At 60.1% G+C, this 20,438-nt stretch overlaps 1 protein-coding gene across 2 annotated transcripts; it reads left to right on the top strand.

Moving 5' to 3' along the window:
- The first annotated feature begins 1,306 nt into the window (after positions 1–1,306).
- LIMK1 (LIM domain kinase 1) lies at positions 1,307–19,872 on the top strand. 2 transcript variants are annotated; one of them, XM_040972802.1, is made up of 16 exons: positions 1,307–1,521; positions 3,078–3,174; positions 9,307–9,445; positions 9,755–9,864; positions 10,759–10,965; positions 13,240–13,345; positions 13,452–13,624; positions 13,721–13,904; positions 14,484–14,570; positions 14,822–14,953; positions 16,146–16,205; positions 16,717–16,782; positions 17,244–17,400; positions 18,108–18,163; positions 18,421–18,578; positions 18,712–19,872. In XM_040972802.1, exons 1-16 carry the CDS (start codon positions 1,467–1,469, stop codon positions 18,872–18,874), a joined length of 1,950 nt encoding a protein of 649 aa, XP_040828736.1. In that variant the 5' UTR covers positions 1,307–1,466; the 3' UTR covers positions 18,875–19,872. The 2 variants fall into 2 exon arrangements, with proteins under 2 accessions (XP_040828736.1, XP_040828737.1); XM_040972803.1 differs by lacking the exons at positions 1,307–1,521; positions 3,078–3,174 and adding an exon at positions 7,116–7,193.
- Positions 19,873–20,438: the final 566 nt, after the last annotated feature.

The raw sequence follows: 20,438 nt of genomic DNA, 5'->3' as shown, positions 1-20,438 counted from the left end.
ATATGGGTACACAAGGCCACTTCATGAAAACTGAATTCAAAGTTTGCTTTGGTGCCAAAAAAAATGTTGAACTTCACACAGTTTATTTTTTTCATCAGACACAATTTCATGAACTTGTTGAGTTTTTAAAACCTGGATCTTAACTTATTTTTGCACCAAAATAAATATACCTTTGAATTCAAAGTAAATATACCTTTGAATTTTGTTTCCCACCAACTCTTCCAAGCATCATATAAAATAAAAAAACAACAAATGCGGCCACTGCTGTAGCTCATCAGGCTAATTCTTGCCTTGCAGCGCCAGCGACCCATATGGGCATCAGGTCATGTCCTGGCTGCTCCACATGGGATCCAACTCCCTGCTGAAGGAACAGGATAGCTTTAGTCAGGGCCTGGCCTCGTCTTGCCTCTTCACTAGTTCAGCCCGGCTAATTCACAGCTTCCTTCAAGCGGGAGGATGGGCTGTCCCCTGCCGCGGTTTAGCCTTCTAGAAAAGTCGCCTTCTCCCAGGTCTGGTTCATGGACACCGAGAGACCCGCATCACTGCCTTCCTCCCTCCGCCTGGGAAGAGAGGATGAGGATGGGGTCAGCGCAGCTCCCCAGGCAACCTGCAGCAACGTGTCCATCCCCATGGTCTCCTGCATCCTGTCTGTGCCTCTAGCTTCCAGCTGACTCGCAATAAAGGGGACTCCTTTGCGGGGTGGAGGACGCCGTGACCATTTATCTGGGCGTCTCACCCAGAGACCCATCTGGGCTGACGCGTCCAGCACACAGCTGTCGCCAGCCCCGGGGAGGGGAAGGATGAATGGAAGAAGGGACAGGGAGGGCGGGGCGTCACTCTAGGGGCGTGGCCGCGCAGGCTCGCAGCTCCACGGCGGGCTGCAGGGGCGGGGCGGGGCAGCCTCCGGGGAGGCGTGGCCTGTCTGCATCGGCAGGCGTGGCCGCGCAGCCTCGCTGTGCGCGTCCTGCGCCCTGCTGCCTCCAGCCCGGGCGAGGAGGGGCAGAAAGATGAATGGAAGAAAGACAGAGAGGATGGGGCGGGGCCGGCGGCGGGGGGCGGGGCCTTGACCGGGAGGCGTGGCCGCGCAGGCTCGCGTCGCCGCGGCCGGGCGCAGGGGGCGGGGCCTTGCCCGGGAGGCGGAGCCGCGCAGGCCCGTTCCGCCGTCGGCCGGCGCCCCCGCCCGGTGCCGCAGCTCGCAGGCCCCGCCTCGGCCCGCCCCTCCGCGCGCTCCCCGGGCCGCCGCGGCGCCGCCAGCCGGTGTGTCCCAGCCGGTGTCCGAGAGGAGGAGGAGAAGGAGGCGGCGGCTGGCGAGCCCCGAGCCTCTCCGGCCCGGCCCGCGCTCCCCGCCTCCGCCTCCCCGGGCCGGCGGTGGCGGCGGCGGCGGCGGCGGCGGGTGAGCTCGGGGGGCCCGGCCGCCCCCCGCCCCGCAGCCCCGGCCCCGCCGGGCCCCGCCCCCCGCCGAGTGCATGAGGTTGACGCTACTTTGTTGCACCTGGAGGGAAGAACGTATGGGAGAGGAAGGTGCGCAGGGGCGCGGGCGCGGACTCGGGGCGCGGGGAGCGGGGCCGCTGCAGGGGAAGGGGTCGGTGGGGGGGCGTTGTAGGGGCTCCGGGATGCCGCCAGGCCGCGCCCCTGTCTCCAGGGGGATGAGCTCGTCCTGGCGCCGCCCGCAGGCCCCTCCCCGCCGCCGGTCCTCCCGCGGCCCCCGGGGGTGGGCTACCCCGCAGCACGCCCAGGGCCCCCGACTCCTTTTCATGCGCTCCCCTGTCACTCCGGTCCCCCCACCCCTCCGTCTCCCGGCTGCTGGTCACCGCATCCCCCAAAGGAGGTCCACGGGCCGCCGGCCTGGCGTCGGCTTGGACTTCACGCTCTTGTCCACCGAGGGCCTGGCCCTTGATCCAGTCTCTGGCCAAGGGGGCTTAGGAAGAAGAAAGAGCGGCTTGGGTGTGTGTTGGGGTTGGGTAGGGGATGGGGTGGGATGGGGGTTGGGAGCCGCAGTCCTGGGGCCACAGTGGCTGGCTCCTTGCGTGCCTGTCCCGCTCTATGACCTTCAGCTAACTCCCTAGACCTCAGTCTGCCACGAAATGCAGTTAGGGACCGGGTTGTTGGGACCTGGGCCAGGGGCTGCATGGGCAGTGGCCGGTGGGACCCCCCACAACCCTTGCTGTTCTCTGTACTGGGCTCGGAGCCTGCCTCCTGCCACAGCCTTGGCTGGGTCCTTGCCATCCTTTAATCCTTCCCCTTAGGGCTGCACTGCAATTGGGATTCAGACTCATCCCCTTCCCCACCCCCACGCAAACACACACTCAGGCGTCCCTCAGGACAGGGCCTGGGATCTCCTTGCACTGTCACCTGGCGCCCACCTGCTCCCACCCTGGGCCACCGCCAGCCCTCTCCTGGGGGCCAGCAGAGCCCTCACCGTAGCCCCCGCCTGCTTGGGGCCTCCCAGAGGGGCCAGGCTGTGTGACCTGGCCAGGCTTGCCCTCTCTGGAACTCCGTGTCCTCCTGGCTGTACGGTGGAGGGGTGTGGGGGGGCAGCAGGCCAGGGCCCACCAGCTCCAAGGGATGACTAAGCAGGCCTGGTGGCTGGCCTGAGGAGGTGCCTGACAGCGCCTGGCTCTGCTGCTCTGGACAAGCCAGGCATAGGTGAGATTCCCCTAGGAGCAGACCTTGGCTGGAGCAGGCCCTCCTCTGCCAGGCCCCTCTCAGACACTTCTTCCGGAGGGGATTTGGCAAGAGGCTCACTGCCGCCTTTTTTTTTTTTTTTTTTCTGAATCCTACCACCCTCTTGCTTCCCATATACGCTGCCCAACCCTGGGTCGAAGAATGGACCTGCTAGGGCAGAGGTGGGCTTCTGGTACACCTCCCACCCCAGCTGGGTTTTCAGTCAGGGACCCCGAGGCCAGGTGTCCTGTGACCTCCAGCTTGGCCCAACGAGAGAATCCTCAATCCCTCAAGGAGGCAGCGGGGTGGGGGTCCATGCCACCATGTATGTGGGGTCCGCTAGGGGCTTCACAGCAAAGGCGCGCACGTATGCACTCAGAGCCGCTCCTGACTCCACCACTCCACCTGCGCAGGAAGCGAGTTGCCCGTGTGTGCGAGCTGCGGCCAGAGGATCTATGACGGCCAGTACCTCCAGGCCCTGAGTGCTGACTGGCACGCCGATTGCTTCAGGTAAGGGCAGGGCAGATCAGCCGCCTGGGAGCCTGTGTTGCCCGAAGCCAGGCTAGCCAGAGGGAACAGGCTGGGCCTTAGCAGTAGCTATGAAAGTCCCAGACCCTTCCACCCCTCTCCCTACCCCCAGCTCACCAAGTATACCGGCCCTGATTGTAACTTTCACTTGACCTTTCTTCCCCATCTGTAAAATGGACATTTTAACTTGACCACCATTGCAGACCTCAAAGGAGAGGCTGGAGAGACCAGTACAGGATGGCTGGCCTCAAGGCATTGGCTCCATAACCATCCGTGTTCCTTGCATACCAAAATCTGCCCACATTACGTGTGCAGTGACCCATCATCCGCTCCTTCTGATAATGCCCAATATCTAATCACTGTGTAAGCAATTGTTCAGCCTATCGCTTAGATAAGAACTCTGTTAGTACACTGTGCTGGTGGGGTTTTTTTGGTTTGGTTTTTGTTTTGCCATTTCCGGTCTGCTGTTGGTTGGATAGGTTCCTCTGGGGGTCCCCCTGGCCTGCCAGCACCTGGCAGGGGAGCTGTGCCCTTGCCTCTGAGTGCACATGCTCCCAGGAGAAAGGCAAGTGGCTGAGCCACGGTCCCTGGACCCCAGGCAGGCTGTAAGCACATGCAGGCCCCCAGGAAGGAAGATTAAGCCCCAACCTGTAGGTACCCCCCAGGGCAGAGGGTGGGCGGACAGGGTGGTGGCTAGGGACCCAGAGCAGAGCGCCTGCACCTCAGGGGGTATCCTGAGATGCCAGGTGCAGAGGGGAGCTTTGGAACTAGCTGTGGGACCCAGGAGCTAGGGTCTCTAGGGCTGGGAGATTTCCTACGGAAGAAGGACTTCCGGGCAACAGGCTCAACCCAGCAAAGTTCAAGGGGAGTGGGAGGCGGGGCACGAGGAGGCAGTGCCGCGAATGTTCCCCCAACCTCCTCCCCACCAAGCCAGCAGGCTCTCAGCCCTCTGGGTAGCTGGTTAGGCCTGGAATGGTGCCCATCCTGCCAGGCAGAGGAGTGGTACACAGAGAAGTGGAGTCTCTGTGGCAGTCACACAGCCAGTGAGGGAAACACATATACACTAGGATGGGGCGGGGCAGGTGGGCACCCCGGCCTTCCGGCTCCAGTGCCCAGAAGGGAGAGAGGTCATTCCCAGGAGCCCAGGAAGGGTGGCCAGGGACGGATAAGGAAACTGCATGCACGGGGGGAGGTGCCGCCATGCTTTGGGCTGGAGCAGGGAGGAGTTGATGTGGAAGAGTCCCTGAGTGTCAGAATAGGAACCTGCCCAGGAGATACCACCGAGGGCTGTGGGCGGGCATGCTGCTGGCAGGTGCCAGCCCCGGGGAGTAGGGGAGTGGGAGGGGCAGATGGTGTGACTTGGGACCAGCTGTGGCTCAGGGCGCCATGCTCTGTGAAGTTAAGAGCCAGGATGGAGACTGAAGGTACAGATGGTTCCAGATGCAGAAGGGTACGGCGTGGGGCAGAGCAGGGACCAGTAGCATATCAGACGTCAACAGAAGTACTCCCAAAGCTGAACTGTGCGACTGAGAGTGGGAGATGCCACCCCAGCCCCCGAGACAGGTGCCACTTGAGGTACAGGGGCAGGAAGGAGGTGGGAAGGTTAAGGTGGCACTTGGGCTGTGTAAATGACACACAGCCGGGCTTAGCATTGAGACTACAGTCCCCCAAGTCATGTCGTGAGAGGGATACAGATGGCCCCAAATCCAAGAAAATCCAAAATGCTTTGTGGTTTCATGCAACTCTAAGGATTTATTTTAATTATTTGAAAGAGTTAAGGAGACAAGTTTTCCATCCATTGATTGACCCCATAAATGTGCGGAGCTGAGCTGGCCTGAAGCCAGGAGCCAAGAACTTCATCCACGTCTCCCATTTAGATGCAGGGGTGCACGTATACTTGGGACATCTTCTGTTGCTTTTCCCAGGCACATTAGCAGGGAGCTGGATGGGGAGTGGAACAACCAGGACTCACACCGGCATCCTTGTGGGATACAGGTACCACAGGCAGAGACTTAACGTGCTACCCACAGCACCAGGCCCATGAAGTCCCCTTGGAAGGTTAGGGCATTCGCTCTTGTTAGAACTGCCACAGAGGTCAGACACCTGGCTCAAGACTGCAGCAGCCAGAGCCAGGACCCAACCATGCGCATTTCTTACTTTTTTTTTTTTTTTAAGATTTACTTATTTTTATTGGAGAGGCAGGTTTATAGAGAAAAGGAGAAACAAAGAGAAAGATCTTCCATCTGCTGGTTGACTCCTCAAATGGTTGCAACAGCCAGAAGAGCCGATCCAGAGCCAGGAACCAGGAACCTCCTCTGGGTCCCCCACACAGGTGCAGGATCTCAAGGCTTTGCTTTCCCAAGCCACAAGTAGGGAGCTGGATGGGAAGTGGAGCAGCCAGGACACAAACCAGTACCCATATGGGATCGTAGCATATGCAAGAAAAGGCTCATGTTTCTTCTGCAGGCATGGAGTTGGGGGGTAAGGGATGCAGGTTGATGAAGCACAGCTCCAGTCTTACATCTGGCACCCAAAGGAGCTGGTTGGGGTGTGGAGGGACTCAGGATGGCACCAGTGCCTTGCCCAGAAGGCAGGTGAGAGGGCGCCCTCAGCACTGGCCCAGAGAAACTGAGGGAAGGACTTTGAGGGCCCCTGGGCCAGAGCGTGGAGGGAGACAGCTTAGGCTGCGATGTAGCATGGTTGTAGGGAGAAGCATGGCCACAGAAACCCCCTGGAGGGGCAGGAGGTGTGCCACTTCACCTGCCTTGGGAGTGGCTTGCCCCGAGAGGGATGTGGCCTGGCTAGAGGCTGCAGCCTGGTTGGCCACTGAGGTTACGTGCAGAGGGAGGGCCCATGGCAGGAAGAGACACATCTCCTAGATCGCAACTTCTACCACAGTCCTGGCAAAGCTGCGTGAAGCTCGGGACACACCATGACAGCTGCTCCAAGAGAGTGGCCACTGGCTAGAAGAGGCAGCTGGGCTGGCCCCGGAGCCGTGGACTCCGTCTGATTTCCCTCAGGAGGCATGCCAGGGCCATGACATAGGGGCCAGCACCAGGCCCTGGGCCCTGAGGCCCATTAAGGATATTGGGGCCCAGTAACAGGAGCCCCAGCCTATCTACTGGCACCGCCACACCCCTGCCTGCCTCCCAGCTGCCTCCTGTGTGCTGTGCCCTGTTAGGATTCACGGGAACAATCGGGTTGCACCTGCTGAGCACCAAGCAATCCCATTCCCGTCCCACAAGGACCTGCGAGTGAGTAAGGAGCAGAATTGGAACACAGAAGCGCTGGCCTTCCAGCAGCCCCGGCCCAGGCAGCAAGGAGATACCGGCCAAGGACTACAGAGCGCCTTGAGTGCAGAGGAGGGGAGCATGGGCAAGGCCCCATGATGAAAGCGTGCTTGGCATGGCTGGGCAGGACTCAGAGCGCAGGGGCTGCCCCCAGGACCAGGTGTACCAGGAGAACCTGCTGGGCCTGCGGCAAGCCAGCCTGGACCCTGGGCTGGGGCACAGCGTGTCCTCTCACAGGGACCTGGTGGGAAGACGGACAAACTATCCCTGGGAAGTCAGCTCTGCTCCCTTAGGGACTGCGGAGGAAGAGGCAGCTGCTGTTGAACTCGTCCTTGTCCCCAGAGAGGCCCCAGCGTGCCATGCCTTTGCCAGAGGGCAAAGCACATAGAGGGACCTATCCTGATGATGCCAGGACTGGCTGAGAGCCTTGATCCCTCCCCCTCCCCATGAGTAAGTACTAAAACTCCGCAGAAGGCTTCAGCTGCTTCCTGTTGTAGCCTCAGACCATGTCCTGCTGCACCCCGGGGTGCTGGGTCCTCCTCCCCAGTGGTGTGGCCACACTGGCCCCACCCTCCTCAGCCTCCAATCCTGAGCCCCTTGCACAGCAGGACAGGGAAGCACTGCTCAGGACACCCTGCTCTGCTGCCAGGCTCCTCGAAGGATGCTGCCGGCTTGCACCCTGAGGAGAAGGCCCGGTCTCCGGAGGCCTAAGTAAGTGGACAGCCTCAAGCCTCCCCGACCCCACCCATTGCAGGCTCCAGGCCAGGAGCCCCCCCTGGTGAGGGCCAGGCCCCCAGGCCCTGTGAGGCTGAACCACCTAGGCCCTGGCTGGCTGCGGTGAGACAGAACTGAAACTAGATGCTCGGTGTGGGCCAGCAGGCTGCAGGGGGAGCTCCCCCTGCGGGTTCCCCAGCAGGTCGGCCTTGCAGCTCGTGGCTGCTTCCTCCAAGGCCAAGGCTGGAGGGGAGCATGGGCACTGTGTCCCAACACTGCTGTCTGTCTCCTCCTCACCTGGCTGACCACCCCATGTTCCTGGAGAGGTCTCTGTAAGGGGAAGCAGGGGAGTAACTTTAGGCAGTCCAGGACCTGGCCACACCCCTCTTGGCTTCCTTGGTGAATGAAGATAGGTGCCCCCACCTGCTGCCCATGGCTCCTGGCCGGGCAGCAGGAAGGCTCCTGGATGTCCCCTCATCAGCAGAGGCCCCCTGCCCACACCCCTGAGCCCCTGATGCTGCTGCTGAAGGGTGGGAGGGAGGAGCAGCTGCTGCTGATCCTAGGCAGGAGCCACACTGAGCGGCTCTCCCAAGCCGTGCTTTGTGACTGCCCGCCGGGGCACGGGGCAGCCACAGGCTGGCAGGGCAAGCCAGGACCCCCGACGCATGAGAGCCTCTGGTGAGTCATGGCCAGCAGGTCATGGCAGGGCAGCGAGGGTGATGAATGTTCAGCAAGAGGAGGAGTTGTTTCCGGGCAGCAGGCCGGCAAGCGGAGAGCATCCTCCGCTGGGAGGGAGGCAGCTGTTCCCAAGGGGCCCCAGCCTGGGACCCTCCCGTGGCCACATACAGTGTGGAGGTCGTGTGGGTGGGAAGTTGGATGTGGAGGGGAACCACTCTCCCCGCCCCCTCCCTCCGGTGTGCAGGGGCTGTGGGGGAGGGACCTCCCTGCCTCGGCTGCTCCCCCCCACCCACAGAGGCTCACTCCCTGCTCTGGGCTGTGGCCCTGACATCATAGCCCTATGGGGTGAGGGAGTCCCCGCCCCTGCAGGCCCCCTCACCCATGCACATCCTCAGAGGTGGGGGCAGCTTCACAGGAGCACCCACAGCCTCACCCACAGACTTCTGAACCTGACACTGGGGGCTTTCCCAACCCCCTTCAGCTGCAGCAGCCGCATCCCCACCCCCTTAGGCTCCCAGACAATGAGGAACTGACTGGATCCTCTTAAAGGGACAGTGTCCCACCCACTGTCTGGCTGCTACCCTTTACCCTAGCCCTGCCCCCCTACCCTGAGTTCCAGAAGATTACCTGCCCCCAGGCAGTGAGCTTGCCGCTGTGGGTGAGGGGTGGGCTCATGGTTCCCCTCCCTCCGTCTTTGCTGCCCGCAGATTGAGGGTCCACCTGACACCCTGGGTCTGGCCTGACTCCCTGGCCTGCTGTCTACACGACTGTGCTGGAGTCCAGATGCACTGTGCCCCTGCTGGTGCAGTTATTGTGCATGGGGAGGGGTGTCTTGCTGTTTGACCTCCATCTGGATGCTTGCAAGAGAAGCTGCAAGCTGGCAGGTGCAGCTCCAGCTCCCATATGCCACCTAGAGGCCAAGAGAGGTCACTTCTCCCCACCAGCCCTTCCAGAACAGGATGTCCCAGCTGGAACTCCTGGCTAGTTCAGACTGAGTGGAATTCTCACCTATGTGTCCAGGGACCTGGGAGTCTTTTGGTGGGGCTGAGCTCCTCTGTGCACGCGCTTTAGGCGGTGTGGAACCAACACTTCAGCACCTGCTTCATCTCTAAAAGCACACCAGCCAACACACTGCTGGCTTTGCAGTGCCGTCTCCCGCTGCGTCCACGTTAGTTGGCCCCGGCTGCCCCTCTTGCTGGGTGGGAGGGGGGAGACTAAAAGATCAGAAGAGAGGAGGGCCTGCTGTTTGCTGTTCCTTTCCCACTGTGCAGAAGCGGTGCACATGGTTGTACATGGAGAGTGAGAAGGGCTTTGGACTCTCCCTTCACCTACCACATCCAGCACCCCAGCTTCCACCCAGTGGGCACACCTTGTCCTGGCCCAGGTGGCAAGACTGGCGTCAGCCACACCTGCCCCTCCCCCTGCCCCCCAGGTGCTGTGACTGCAGCGCCTCCCTTTCGCACCAGTACTATGAGAAGGATGGGCAGCTGTTCTGCAAGAAGGACTACTGGGCCCGCTACGGCGAGTCCTGCCATGGGTGCTCGGAGCACATCACCAAGGGGCTGGTCATGGTAAGCGCCCTCCCTGCTGCCCACTGCTGCCCCCCCACACGCACACACCAGTGAGCATGTGCAGGCTTAGCTGTCCCACCCACCTCTCCCCGTCCCACCCACCTCTCCCCGTCCCACCCACCTCTCCCCGTCCCACCCACCTCTCCCCGTCCCACCCTTGCCCACTCAGCCCTCCTAATGCTGTTGGAGCCCAGCCAGCCAAACAACCAGCCACATCCCCACAGTGCAGGGGATGTGCAGGGGAAGCCTAAGGAGGGGTTGGAGGGTGCTAAGGGGCTGCTGAGCCAGGGGTGCGACCACCCCATCCAGGTCGCCGGTGAGCTGAAGTACCACCCGGAGTGCTTCCTGTGTCGCACATGTGGGACCTTCATTGGCGACGGGGACACCTACACGCTGGTGGAGCACTCCAAGCTGTACTGGTGAGTGCCCCGCATCCCCCACCTGGCAGGGCATGGCTGTCCTGCCACCCCGAGAGCCTCCTCCTTCTCCCCCATCCCATAGGAATGATGGGGAAAGAGGATTACTGCCACCCACCAGAGTAGACGTGGACTCCCTGCAAGCACACACACTTAAGGCTGGTCCCCAGCAAGGCCATCCTGGCTGCAGACACCTGCCAACGAGTTCAGGGTTCCCTTGCCACTGGTGCTCATGGGTCCCTGACCTGGCCAGGCCTTACCAAGAAGTTGCGCTTAGGATCACAGTTTCCTGCTAACAGAGGCAGAGGCAGCTCGGGGCGTCGTGTTTGGAAGACACGCCCCGACCTACCCCCACAGCCTTTGGAACACAGTTTTTATCAGGGTTCTTCTGTCATATAGTCCCTCACGCATGACTCACTGGCCTTGGGGACCACCCCCAGTGCTAGGTGGGAGGTGGGGCTGACTGGCAGCCCAGGCCCTAGGCTCACTGCGCTGGCCTGGTGGCGGCCGCCCCCACTTGAGTCATCATATCTCTGCCTGAATCATCTCGTTGGCAAACACTCAGCCAGCAGCGGGGGTGGGGGTGTGCTGAGCCCCTCCCAGAGGCTACACATCCCCTGCCCTCCGGCCCTAGAAGCTTGGGCAGCCTGGCTGCATCTGTAGTGCAATGCCACTCCTCCCCAGGCTAGACTTGGCCCCAGCCAGGCCTGATCACAGTTTCTCACCTAGATTAACCCAGAAGCACTGACCCCATGGAGGGGCGAGGACTGCTGGGCACAGCTCACTTCCTGTTGCTCCCGGTCCCTCCACTTGAGAGAAGTTGGTGGGGGATGGGGGATGGAAGGGGTGGCTGGGGGGTGGGGGAGACTTAACGCACCCTCTTCCTCTCCCCCGCAGCGGGCACTGCTACTACCAGACTGTGGTGACCCCTGTCATTGAGCAGATCCTGCCCGACTCCCCCGGCTCCCACTTGCCCCACACCGTCACCCTCGTGTCCATCCCAGCCTCAACACATGGCAAACGTGGCCTCTCGGTATCCATCGACCCCCCTGTCGGCCCAACGGGCTGTGGCACAGAGCATTCCCACACCGTCCGTGTCCAGGGGTGAGTGACTGGCAGGGGCAGCCACTGGGGGTGGCTGGGAAACAAATGTCCCGCACTTGAGACCCCAAGAATACCTGGTGTTTGGATGCAACCAGAGGCCCCCTCTGACAGCTGGTATACCAGGACCCTGGTGTAGATGTGCCCAGTACAGAAAACCCTTACTTATACATGTTAGACAAAACACAAAAACAGCTGCCTCAGTCAACACGTGGTCCGACAGAGGGAGAGTATGCTTGGGACTGCTCCTGAGGACAAAGCTGGGTCAGTTAATGCTGAGCTTTCCTTCCAAACTTTGCATGGCCCAGGGAGAAGAGGGCAGCTCAAGGAAGCCAAGAAGGAGCCATGTCCTTTACCCAGAAAGCTCAGACCCAGAGGGACCTCAGGGCAAGGGTCAGTGAGAGACAAACCCCTCTCTGGCTAAGTAAGCTGGTGTGAGCCTGAATTCAAAATGGGGGGTTGGTCCCCAGAGACTTTGTCAGCCTGGGTTTTCAGGCCACATGGGTACATACTACAGTGCTTCAAAAAATACCTAGGCAAACTCAGAAATGTCGACTGAGGATCCTGGTGGCAGCATCCCCAGGCCCTGAGGGGTTCACATACAGTGCCTCGCCCCAGGGAGCACACCCCTGGGCTGAGGGACCACTGTATGGATGAGAGCCCCCGGGAAGCTGAGCAGTTCCTCATCAGGAGGCATGGATGAGAGGACAGATGCCTGGAGCTGGTGCCCAAAGGAGCAGCAGGCAAAGGGCAGAGCTGGCCCTGCCAAGCACCCAGATGTTGGGAGCTGCAAACAACAGAAGACAAGGATGCCCAGTCTGTTTGAAAATGGGGAGAGATGCCTTGAATAAAGCAGGGGAAGAACCAACAGGCAGTCTGTAAAGGGACTGGAAGCAAAACGCAGTGGCAAAAATCCTTGCCACAAGAGAGCAGGGCTTATGGGAGATAAGGAAACGGAAGCTGTGAGAGAGAGGTTCCAACAGGTGGAGGGCAGGGTGAGGGGAGCTGAGCATCAGGCACTTGGCATCCCAGGAGCACTCACAGGGCCTGGGTGAGGAGAGGCCAGCGGGCTGACGGCGGCCAGTCCACAGACCCCAAACAGAAACACGTCCATCCATGGCCTTGCCAGACACTGTATTGCACAGGAAGCAAGAGAAAAGTCCTTAAAAGAACCAGGGGGAAAGAAACTGTTCTCAGTGACTGACACGAGAGTGGCAAGTGATTGAGTGATTGCTTAACACAAACTGGGAGCCAGGAGCCAGTGAGATGCTCATTCATTCATTCATTCCCTTCCTCCCTTCCTTCCATTTGAAAAGTAGAGTTACAGAGACAAAGGGCAATTCAGATCTTCCATTTGCTGGTTCACTCCTCAAGTGGGCTTATAGCTGGGCCAGACCAAAGCTGGGAGCCTGGGGACTCTATCCCAGTCTCCCACATGAGGGCAGGGTCCAAGCACTTGGGCCATCCTCCGCTGCTTCCCCAGGTGCGTTAGCAGGGAACTAGATTAGGAAATCTGCCTGTAGCTCCTGCATCCCGTTTGGGCCCCAGTTCAAGTCCTTGCTGCTCCATTTCCAGTCCAGCCGGGAAAGCAGGGGAAGATGACCCAAGTCCTTGGGTCCCTGCCCCCACATGGGAGACCTGGAAGAAGATGCTGGCTTTGGCTTGACTCAACTCCATCATGAACCAGTGGATGCGAGATCTCTGTGTCTGTCTTTCTGTCTTCTTCTGTCTCTATAAATCTGTCTTTCAAATAAAAACAAAATAAATCATTAAAGAAAAAGGAAAAAGTAGTAGAGCAGTCGGGGACTCCAAGCTGCAGTGCCGCTGTAGGATTCTGGTGCTGCTAGCAGCCCACGCCACAGGAGGGCCATCCTGCGAGCTGGTGTGACGTCACCTGCCACAGTACGTCACAGACTCCACCTGCAGCCGTGGCTCTGGGCAGGCTGCTAGCCGCCACCTGCCAGCACAGCAAGACTGGGCACCATGGCCTCATCTCGGGACACTCATCTGCCTAGAACGCAGCAGGCAGTGTCTGTCCTCCATGGTGGACGTGACCTTCTTTTGGGAGCAGCTGATTGCCTGGCACAAGGTGGCAAATGTCTGCAGGTGAGCCAGCTGCCTCCCATTCCCGCCCGTAGCAGACATCAGTCATCAATTGCTGAGTTCCTCCCACCAGACCTGGAGAATTGCCGCCTGAACACCCATCTGATCTACCCGGTCATGTCATTCATCTGGGGATCCAGGCGGGTGTGCATCTGACTGCTGCTCTTCCTGCAGAGTGGACCCAGGCTGCATGAGCCCCGATGTGAAGAATTCCATCCACGTTGGAGACCGGATCTTGGAGATCAATGGCACACCCATCCGGAATGTGCCCCTGGATGAGGTAGGGGTCCCTGTGGCCAGGATAGGGACCAGGTTAGAGGTGGTCACCCCTTCCCTCACTCCAATACCTTGAAGGATTTATCCATCCCCAACCCCACTCTCCCCAGATTGACCTGTTGATCCAGGAGACCAGCCGCCTACTACAGCTGACCCTCGAGCACGACCCTCACGACTCGCTGGGCCATGGGCTGGGGCCCGAGCCCAGTCCCCTGAGCTCACCGGCCACGCACACTCCTAGCAGCAGTGGGGCAGGCAGTGCCTCCCGCCAGAAACCAGTCCTGTGAGTGAAGCTGCGTACCTACTGCCCACTCTCCATTGGAGGGTCCCCCAACCCCACCCCCTCCTCTAGCACTAGGTGCTCCATGTCTTCCCCCAGGAGGAGCTGCAGCATCGACAGGTCTCCAGGGGCCAGCTCGCTGGGCTCCCCCGCCTCCCAGCACAGGGACCTGGGCCGCTCCGAGTCCCTGCGTGTGGCCTGCCGGCCGCACCGCATCTTCCGCCCGTCAGACCTCATCCATGGGGAGGTGCTGGGCAAGGGCTGCTTCGGCCAGGCCATCAAGGTACGGGGTGGGTGGCCGGACTGGGTGCATTCCTCGGGCCTCCCTCAAGTCCTGGTAGGCTCTGCAGGAATCTGGCAGGAGGCTGGATAGGAAAACATCTGGACTCCCTGTTTGTCCTTCTCTGCTGTGGCCTCCTTGAACTCATCAGGGGAGGACGGGACCTGCTGGGCAGGAGGCTGGCCCATGGTCTGAGCCTGCTAGTGTCTGCGTGGTTATTCCCTTCCTGCGCACCTTCCTCAGCTCTGACGTCACCTGCCTGGGACCAGGCGGCAAGGATCAGAGTTAAGACGGAAGGTGCAGGCTAGCTTGCCCAAGTGTCCACACAGCTTCCTATCCCTGGTCCTCTGGGGGAGCTGCTGTGTGAACACAAAGAGAACCGGCCCTGGGCCAGGCTGGCATGAACCCAAGTCCCTGCAGTCCCCTTCCCTGCCGACGGGGTGACCCTGGACTGTGTCAGGAAACTGCTGGAGTCTCAGAGTCCTCCTTCTGGGGCTGTCAGGAAAGCCTGGTCCTGGGGTAGGATCGGGGGCTCCCCAGAGTCTCTGCCTCGAGGTACACGCCCCTGTGTCCCCCTCACAGGTGACGCACCGTGAGACAGGCGAGGTGATGGTGATGAAGGAGTTGATCCGCTTCGACGAGGAGACCCAGAGGACGTTCCTCAAGGAGGTAGGTGGCACCTGCTTCCTAGGAAGACCCCCCACATACACCCTGCTACCAGGGCCCCATTGTGAGCAGGTGCACAGGGCCTGAAGGAAGAGAAAGTGTCTGCTGGGCGGGCCCTGGGGTGGGAACAGCCCAGCCGGGAGTGGGGAGCGGGGAGGACTGGCCGTGGCCCCTGCTGGGATACATTAGGGAGAAGGAGACACAGGCTGGGCATTGGGCGCTTTCCGGGGCCCAGCCTGGGTGTCCTCCATCAGGTCAAAGTCATGCGGTGCTTGGAGCACCCCAACGTGCTCAAGTTCATCGGGGTGCTCTACAAGGACAAGAGGCTCAACTTCATCACCGAGTACATCAAGGGCGGCACCCTGCGGGGCATCATCAAGAGCATGGTGAGGGTCCTGGGCAGAGTCCCTCTGCAGAGGGCTCGGAGCCCCCAATGCTGAGTCACTGGGAGGAGCTGGTCACTCCATGTGGAACCAGGGAGAAGCCGGTGAAGGTGGCAGCCATTCTGGGTTACCCAGAGCCAGTTACACCTGCTGCTCCGGCTGCCCCTGCCAGGGGTCCAACACTGGAAGAGGGAAGCACCTTGCACTTAAAACCCTAGAACACCTTTGTCTTCGTTACAAAACAAAAGCAGTTTCACTGTTTAACATGGAGCCATAAAATGCATCACTTTGAGGGTCTGGCTGAAAATGCAAGTCTGACCTCAGGGAAAAAAAAAAAAAAAACACATCAGTGGGAGGGCCTGCCCACCAGCTCTGCTGCTTACAGGGCAGAGCCCCCATGGCTCCAGACCTCCCTTCCAGCCCTGACAAGTCACCTTGGGACCTTCCTGCAGCCTCCAGTCACACTTGAGGGGTGTAACTTCTCAGAGGGGGACTGTGGTCAGAGTATAGACCAGTTTGGAAATTCTGGACCTCTCCACATCAGGTTCCCTGTGAACCCAGCCCTGTCTGCTGAGGGCTTCAAGTGGGAAGACGACCAGAGAATGAGGCCTGGCGCCCGGAGCCCCATTCTCCTGCAGGAGGGACTGGTGCTGGCCCACTGCAGGTGGCTTCCCGGCGCCTCCTCCCTCGGCCTGCCTATGGCCATGAAACTGAAAGAGGTTTCTAGAAGCCAAGTAATAATCCGTGGCTCTGGATTCAACCAACTGTGGATCAAAAACCAAATTGGGGGCAGGGGAAGATGCTGTTTATCCTAAACACTGTAGGCTTTTTTTCCTCCCTCATCCTTGTCCCCTAGACAGATCCTGTTGACCACTCACATGACCTTGACCTAGGCTTTGTCTAGGGAGGATCCAAGACCTCAGGAGGGTGTGCATAGGTTATGTACTGTGCTCTAACAAGTGAAGGACTGCCACACTGCCCCGAGGCAGGCTGGCAACTCTGACGGAACATTGAATCCCCTTGAAGGGGCACATAGGGGACCTGTTGGAAAGGGTGCCTTGAGCAGTTCACACACCCCTAGAAGCCAATGGCAGCAGGGGCACAATGGACCCTATGGGACACTGTCTCTCACACTGCTACCAGCCTCACCGGGCTCATTCTGGCCATTGTCTCTGATCCCTCCTTCCCACCACAGGACAGTCAGTACCCGTGGACTCAGAGGGTCAGCTTTGCTAAAGACATTGCGTCGGGGATGGTGAGTGAACTGGCCCCCTAGCCCACTCTCAGACACCCTGAGCCGCCTCTAGGGCAGGTGCGGGCCTAGTTAGCTCAGGGTACTGGCATCCTGGGTCGGAGCCTCCTGGTTTTGACTGCTGCCGCTGGTGTACCTGTGCAGCTGGGCAGACTACTGGGGACAGGGGCCTGCAGGAAGTAGGGTGCATGAGTGTGACTGGGATGGGGTCAGCGTGGACCCTGGGAGGCAGCAGGTAGTGGTCTAAGTGGTTGCACCTCTGCCACCGACGTGGCAAACCAGGATGCCATTCCCAGCATCAGCAGAAGAGTTTGGAGGAGCGAACCAGCGGGTGGTGAGGTTGGGGGAATCTCCATTGTCTCTGCCTCTGACGAAATGTTTTTTAAAAAAGAGAAAAAGAAAAACATAGGCCACAAGGCAGCTGTGGAGAAGGCTGGGGCTGGCGGGATATGGGGGATTCCTCCGTGCAGTGACCCCTGACTCCTGCAACTCTTCTTTGTCTCCCCATCCCAAGGCCTACCTCCACTCCATGAACATCATCCACCGGGACCTCAACTCCCACAATTGCCTGGTGCGAGAGGTGAGCAGTGGTCGCCCTGGGGCAAGACTGTACCCCACCTGCCACCTGGGACTACCCCTGAGGCAACAGAGCGCAGGATGCCCCCAGCTGTGCTGGACACATCCCTCCAGGAGCCTCATCCTGCATGTCACTGCCCCCCAGCAGCTCAAGATCTCCCACCCTGCCCCATAGGACACCTTCTCTTAACTCCCACCCCAGCTAAGGCTCCCCTTCTGCCACACCCAGGTCCTCATCCTCCTGATGCCCACCAAACAGCAGCGAAACCTGGGGCTAAAAGTGAGGTGCCCAGGGTCCTCCCCAACCCACCTTGGCTCTGACGTCCAGGTCCCTGACCCCTTCCCACCCCCACCCTGTATGGGTGTCAGCAGTGAGAGGTCAGGGGCAGGCTGCACAGGCAGTGCCTGTTAGGGACCACGGCTCAGTTGCTCACATCTGCTTCCCTGCTTCTTCCTGCACCCCAGAACAAGAATGTGGTGGTGGCTGACTTCGGGCTGGCACGGCTCATGGTGGACGAGAAGACACAGGCCGAAGATCTGCGCAGCCTCAAGAAGCCAGACCGCAGGAAGCGCTACACTGTGGTGGGCAACCCCTACTGGATGGCACCTGAGATGATCAATGGTGAGACCCCTGGCCCCACCCACTGGGATGCCCCCCACCTCCACCCCGCCCCACCCTCAGCCCCAGCTCCCCCTGGATACAGCTGCCGCCTCTCTGGGCAGCCTTGACGCCAGTGGCCATTGCCTGGGGATGCCATATGCTCTGGGTGACTTCAGTCCCAAATGACTCTCAGAATCACAAGTCCAGCTTCAAGCCCAGTAGCCAAACCACACTCGTCCCAGCCCTGTCTCAACCCCTTTGGGCCTGTGACTGCCCCTTGCCCTGACTTTGTTGCCCTCCCAGAGACACCTGTGATGGTCCTACCACCCCACCCCACCTCCAGGCCCCGACAGCCCAGGCTGCCCACATCTGAGGGCCCTTAGCTGTATGTCATCTGCGAAGACCCCTTGGCCTGGAGAGTCACAGGCACAGGTTCCTGGGACTTGACTTAGCAGTGTTAGGGACCAGAGGGGGATTCCATGTCCTCTCCTAGGCACCTGCAGAAGCTGACAGCCAAACTGAACTTGAAGTTCCCACAGCTCCCTACCCAGGGCCACACACTACCGTGCACCTCTGGCTGTCACTTAGACCTGGTCTGGGCTGGGGGCAGGCAGGCCACCCCGGCTCCCGGACCAGGCCATCCTTGAGCTAACTGGGTTCTCAGCCTGCCCCTCATCATGGTCGTCCCTGGCCCACCACCCCTGCCGACACTCGGTCCCTCTGTCCAGGTCGCAGCTATGATGAGAAGGTGGACGTGTTTTCCTTTGGGATCGTCCTGTGTGAGGTAGGTCCCAAGGTGGGCAACAGAGATCCCAGGAAAAGGCCTGGCACCTGCTCTTCTCCAGGCCTCCCTTACCCACCACTTTGAGGACTCCCGGTCCCTCCACCCTCACCCCCACATCTACAGTCCAGCTGGGCAGACTGCTGTGGACAGGGGCCTGCAGCAAGTAGGGTGTATGGGTGTGACTGGGTTGGGGCCAACGTGAGAGCCTCCTGGTCCAAAAGCCACGCACAGTAACCACCAGGTCTGGCCATGTGCAGATCATCGGGCGTGTGAATGCCGACCCTGACTACCTGCCCCGCACCATGGACTTTGGCCTCAACGTGCGAGGCTTCCTGGACCGCTACTGCCCCCCAAACTGCCCCCCGAGCTTCTTCCCCATCACCGTGCGCTGCTGTGACCTGGATCCTGAGAAGAGGTAAGAGAGCAGGGCAGGGTCCAGTTGGGGGAGTGTTGAACCCCAGCCTGGGGCAGCCTCCAGGGTGGTACCTGTCCCAACTCACCCCATCCCCAAAAGAGCCAGTCCCAATAGCCACTCTCCGTCACCCCAGGCCCTCCTTCACAAAGCTGGAGCAGTGGCTGGAAACCCTGCGCATGCACTTGGCCGGCCACCTGCCCCTGGGCCCGCAGCTGGAGCAGCTGGACAGGGGATTCTGGGAGACCTACCGGCGTGGCGAGAGTGGACTGCCAGCCCACCCTGAGGTCCCTGACTGACCTGGCCTACCACCACCAGGCCAGGCCCTGCCTTGCCTCTCCTGCCTGCCAACGCCGCCGCACACCCCATAGCCCTCCTCCTTCTGCCTTACCTCTGTCTGGCAGGGGCTGCCCTCCAGTGTCCCTGCATGAGCTGGGGGAGGGGAGCCTCAGTGTGAGTCCATGCCCTTCCCACATGCCAGCCCCTGTACTGGCTGCCCTGCTCGCTGCTGTGCCATGACGCCAGGCTGGGAGGCAGCCGCAGGTGCATGCCCAGCCCAGCCCAGCCTGGGAGGGTGCCGTGTGTCAAGGGAGAGACCACGGTGGCTCTTGGAAGTAACAGGTACTGACCAGTGTCCACGCCTCCCCCACCCCAGCAGGGAAGGGCCTCGGGCATGAATTACCCACCCCATCCCACCCCAATTGTGCCATGCACCAGGCAGCAACCCCTTCTCCCGCTTTGGGCCATTTTCATTTCTTGATCAAAGCCACTTTAGTGGGAAGCAGGTACCAGGCCTCGGGGTGAAGTGGAGTTTGGTTAAGGGAGAGGGGACCATAGGGGCCTGGGCCCAGGAAGCTGGGCAGAGCCAAGGGGATGGGGCTTGTCCACCAGCAGCCCCGCCCCACTGAGGTTCATCTCAGCGGCCCCGCCCCCTCTCTTCACCTCCCCCTCTTCCTCTGGGTTCTTTCTGTGTAATCTATTTTTTAAGAAGAGTTTGTATTATTTTTTCATACGGCTGCAGCAGCAGCTGCTGGGGGCGGGAGGGCACTTAGGGGGTTTATTTTTTTTTTTCTGGCGGGTGGGGGTGGGAGGGCCATTTTGTCACTTTGCCTCAGTTGAGCATCTCAGAAGTATTAAAACTGTGAAGCCTTCTCATTGCACTTTGAACCTGGAGAATATTCCGGAAGGGCCCCGGGGGACTCTGATCACTCCCCCTCACCCCCTCTCAAGCCAGGCATGGTGATGTCCAAGAATAAAACCCAGACTCGGAACAATAAAATCAATTCTGTGCTCCCCATGTGGGTCCTGTCTGGCCATGCATGGGGACAGGGACCCTGCCCGCACAGGAAAGGAATTGAATTGTTTTCTTTGTTTCCTGAGATCTTTGATTTTTATTTGAAAGGCAGATAGACACAGAAGATCTTTCATCTGCTGGTTTGCATTGCACATGACTGCCATGACTGGGCCAGGCCAAAGCCAGGAGCTCTGTCCATGTGGGTGACAGGGGACCACGCCTCGGCCATCTGATGCCTGCCCCAGGTGCATTAGCAGGGAGCTGCAGCAGAAGCAGAGCAGCCAGGACTCAAACCAGCGCCCACACGAGTGTCACAGACAGTGGTATAACTGGCTGCACCATGACACCAGCCACCCCAAGCTCTTTAGTTAGGAGAGACAGAGTTTCCAGCCACTGTTCTACAACCCCTCTAAGGCTCACAGCGGCCAAACCTGGTCAGACCAGATCCATGAGTCTGGAGTTTTCCTCTCATTTTCCCACATGGGTGACAGCAGCCTGCAGACTCAGGCCGTGGTCCCCGCTTCCTCCCAGGGTGCCTGTTCCCCAACAGCCGGACTGGCCAGGGCCAG

This window comes from Ochotona curzoniae, unplaced genomic scaffold, assembly GCF_017591425.1.
Source record: "Ochotona curzoniae isolate NIBS_2020 unplaced genomic scaffold, NIBS_Ocur_1.0 contig_2321, whole genome shotgun sequence".
In the NCBI taxonomy this organism is placed as follows: Eukaryota; Metazoa; Chordata; class Mammalia; order Lagomorpha; family Ochotonidae; genus Ochotona; species Ochotona curzoniae.
This window is presented reverse-complemented; position numbering and strand designations above follow the sequence as displayed.

Bases quoted from the DNA above. Each gene is read 5' to 3' on its own strand.
- LIMK1 (XM_040972802.1), top strand. From the start codon at position 1,467: ATGAGGTTGACGCTACTTTGTTGCACCTGGAGGGAAGAACGTATGGGA. The intron at 10,966-13,239 runs GTGAGTGACTGG...CTCTTCCTGCAG, and splicing joins CACACCGTCCGTGTCCAGGG to AGTGGACCCAGGCTGCATGA. The intron at 13,905-14,483 runs GTACGGGGTGGG...TCCCCCTCACAG, and splicing joins GCTTCGGCCAGGCCATCAAG to GTGACGCACCGTGAGACAGG.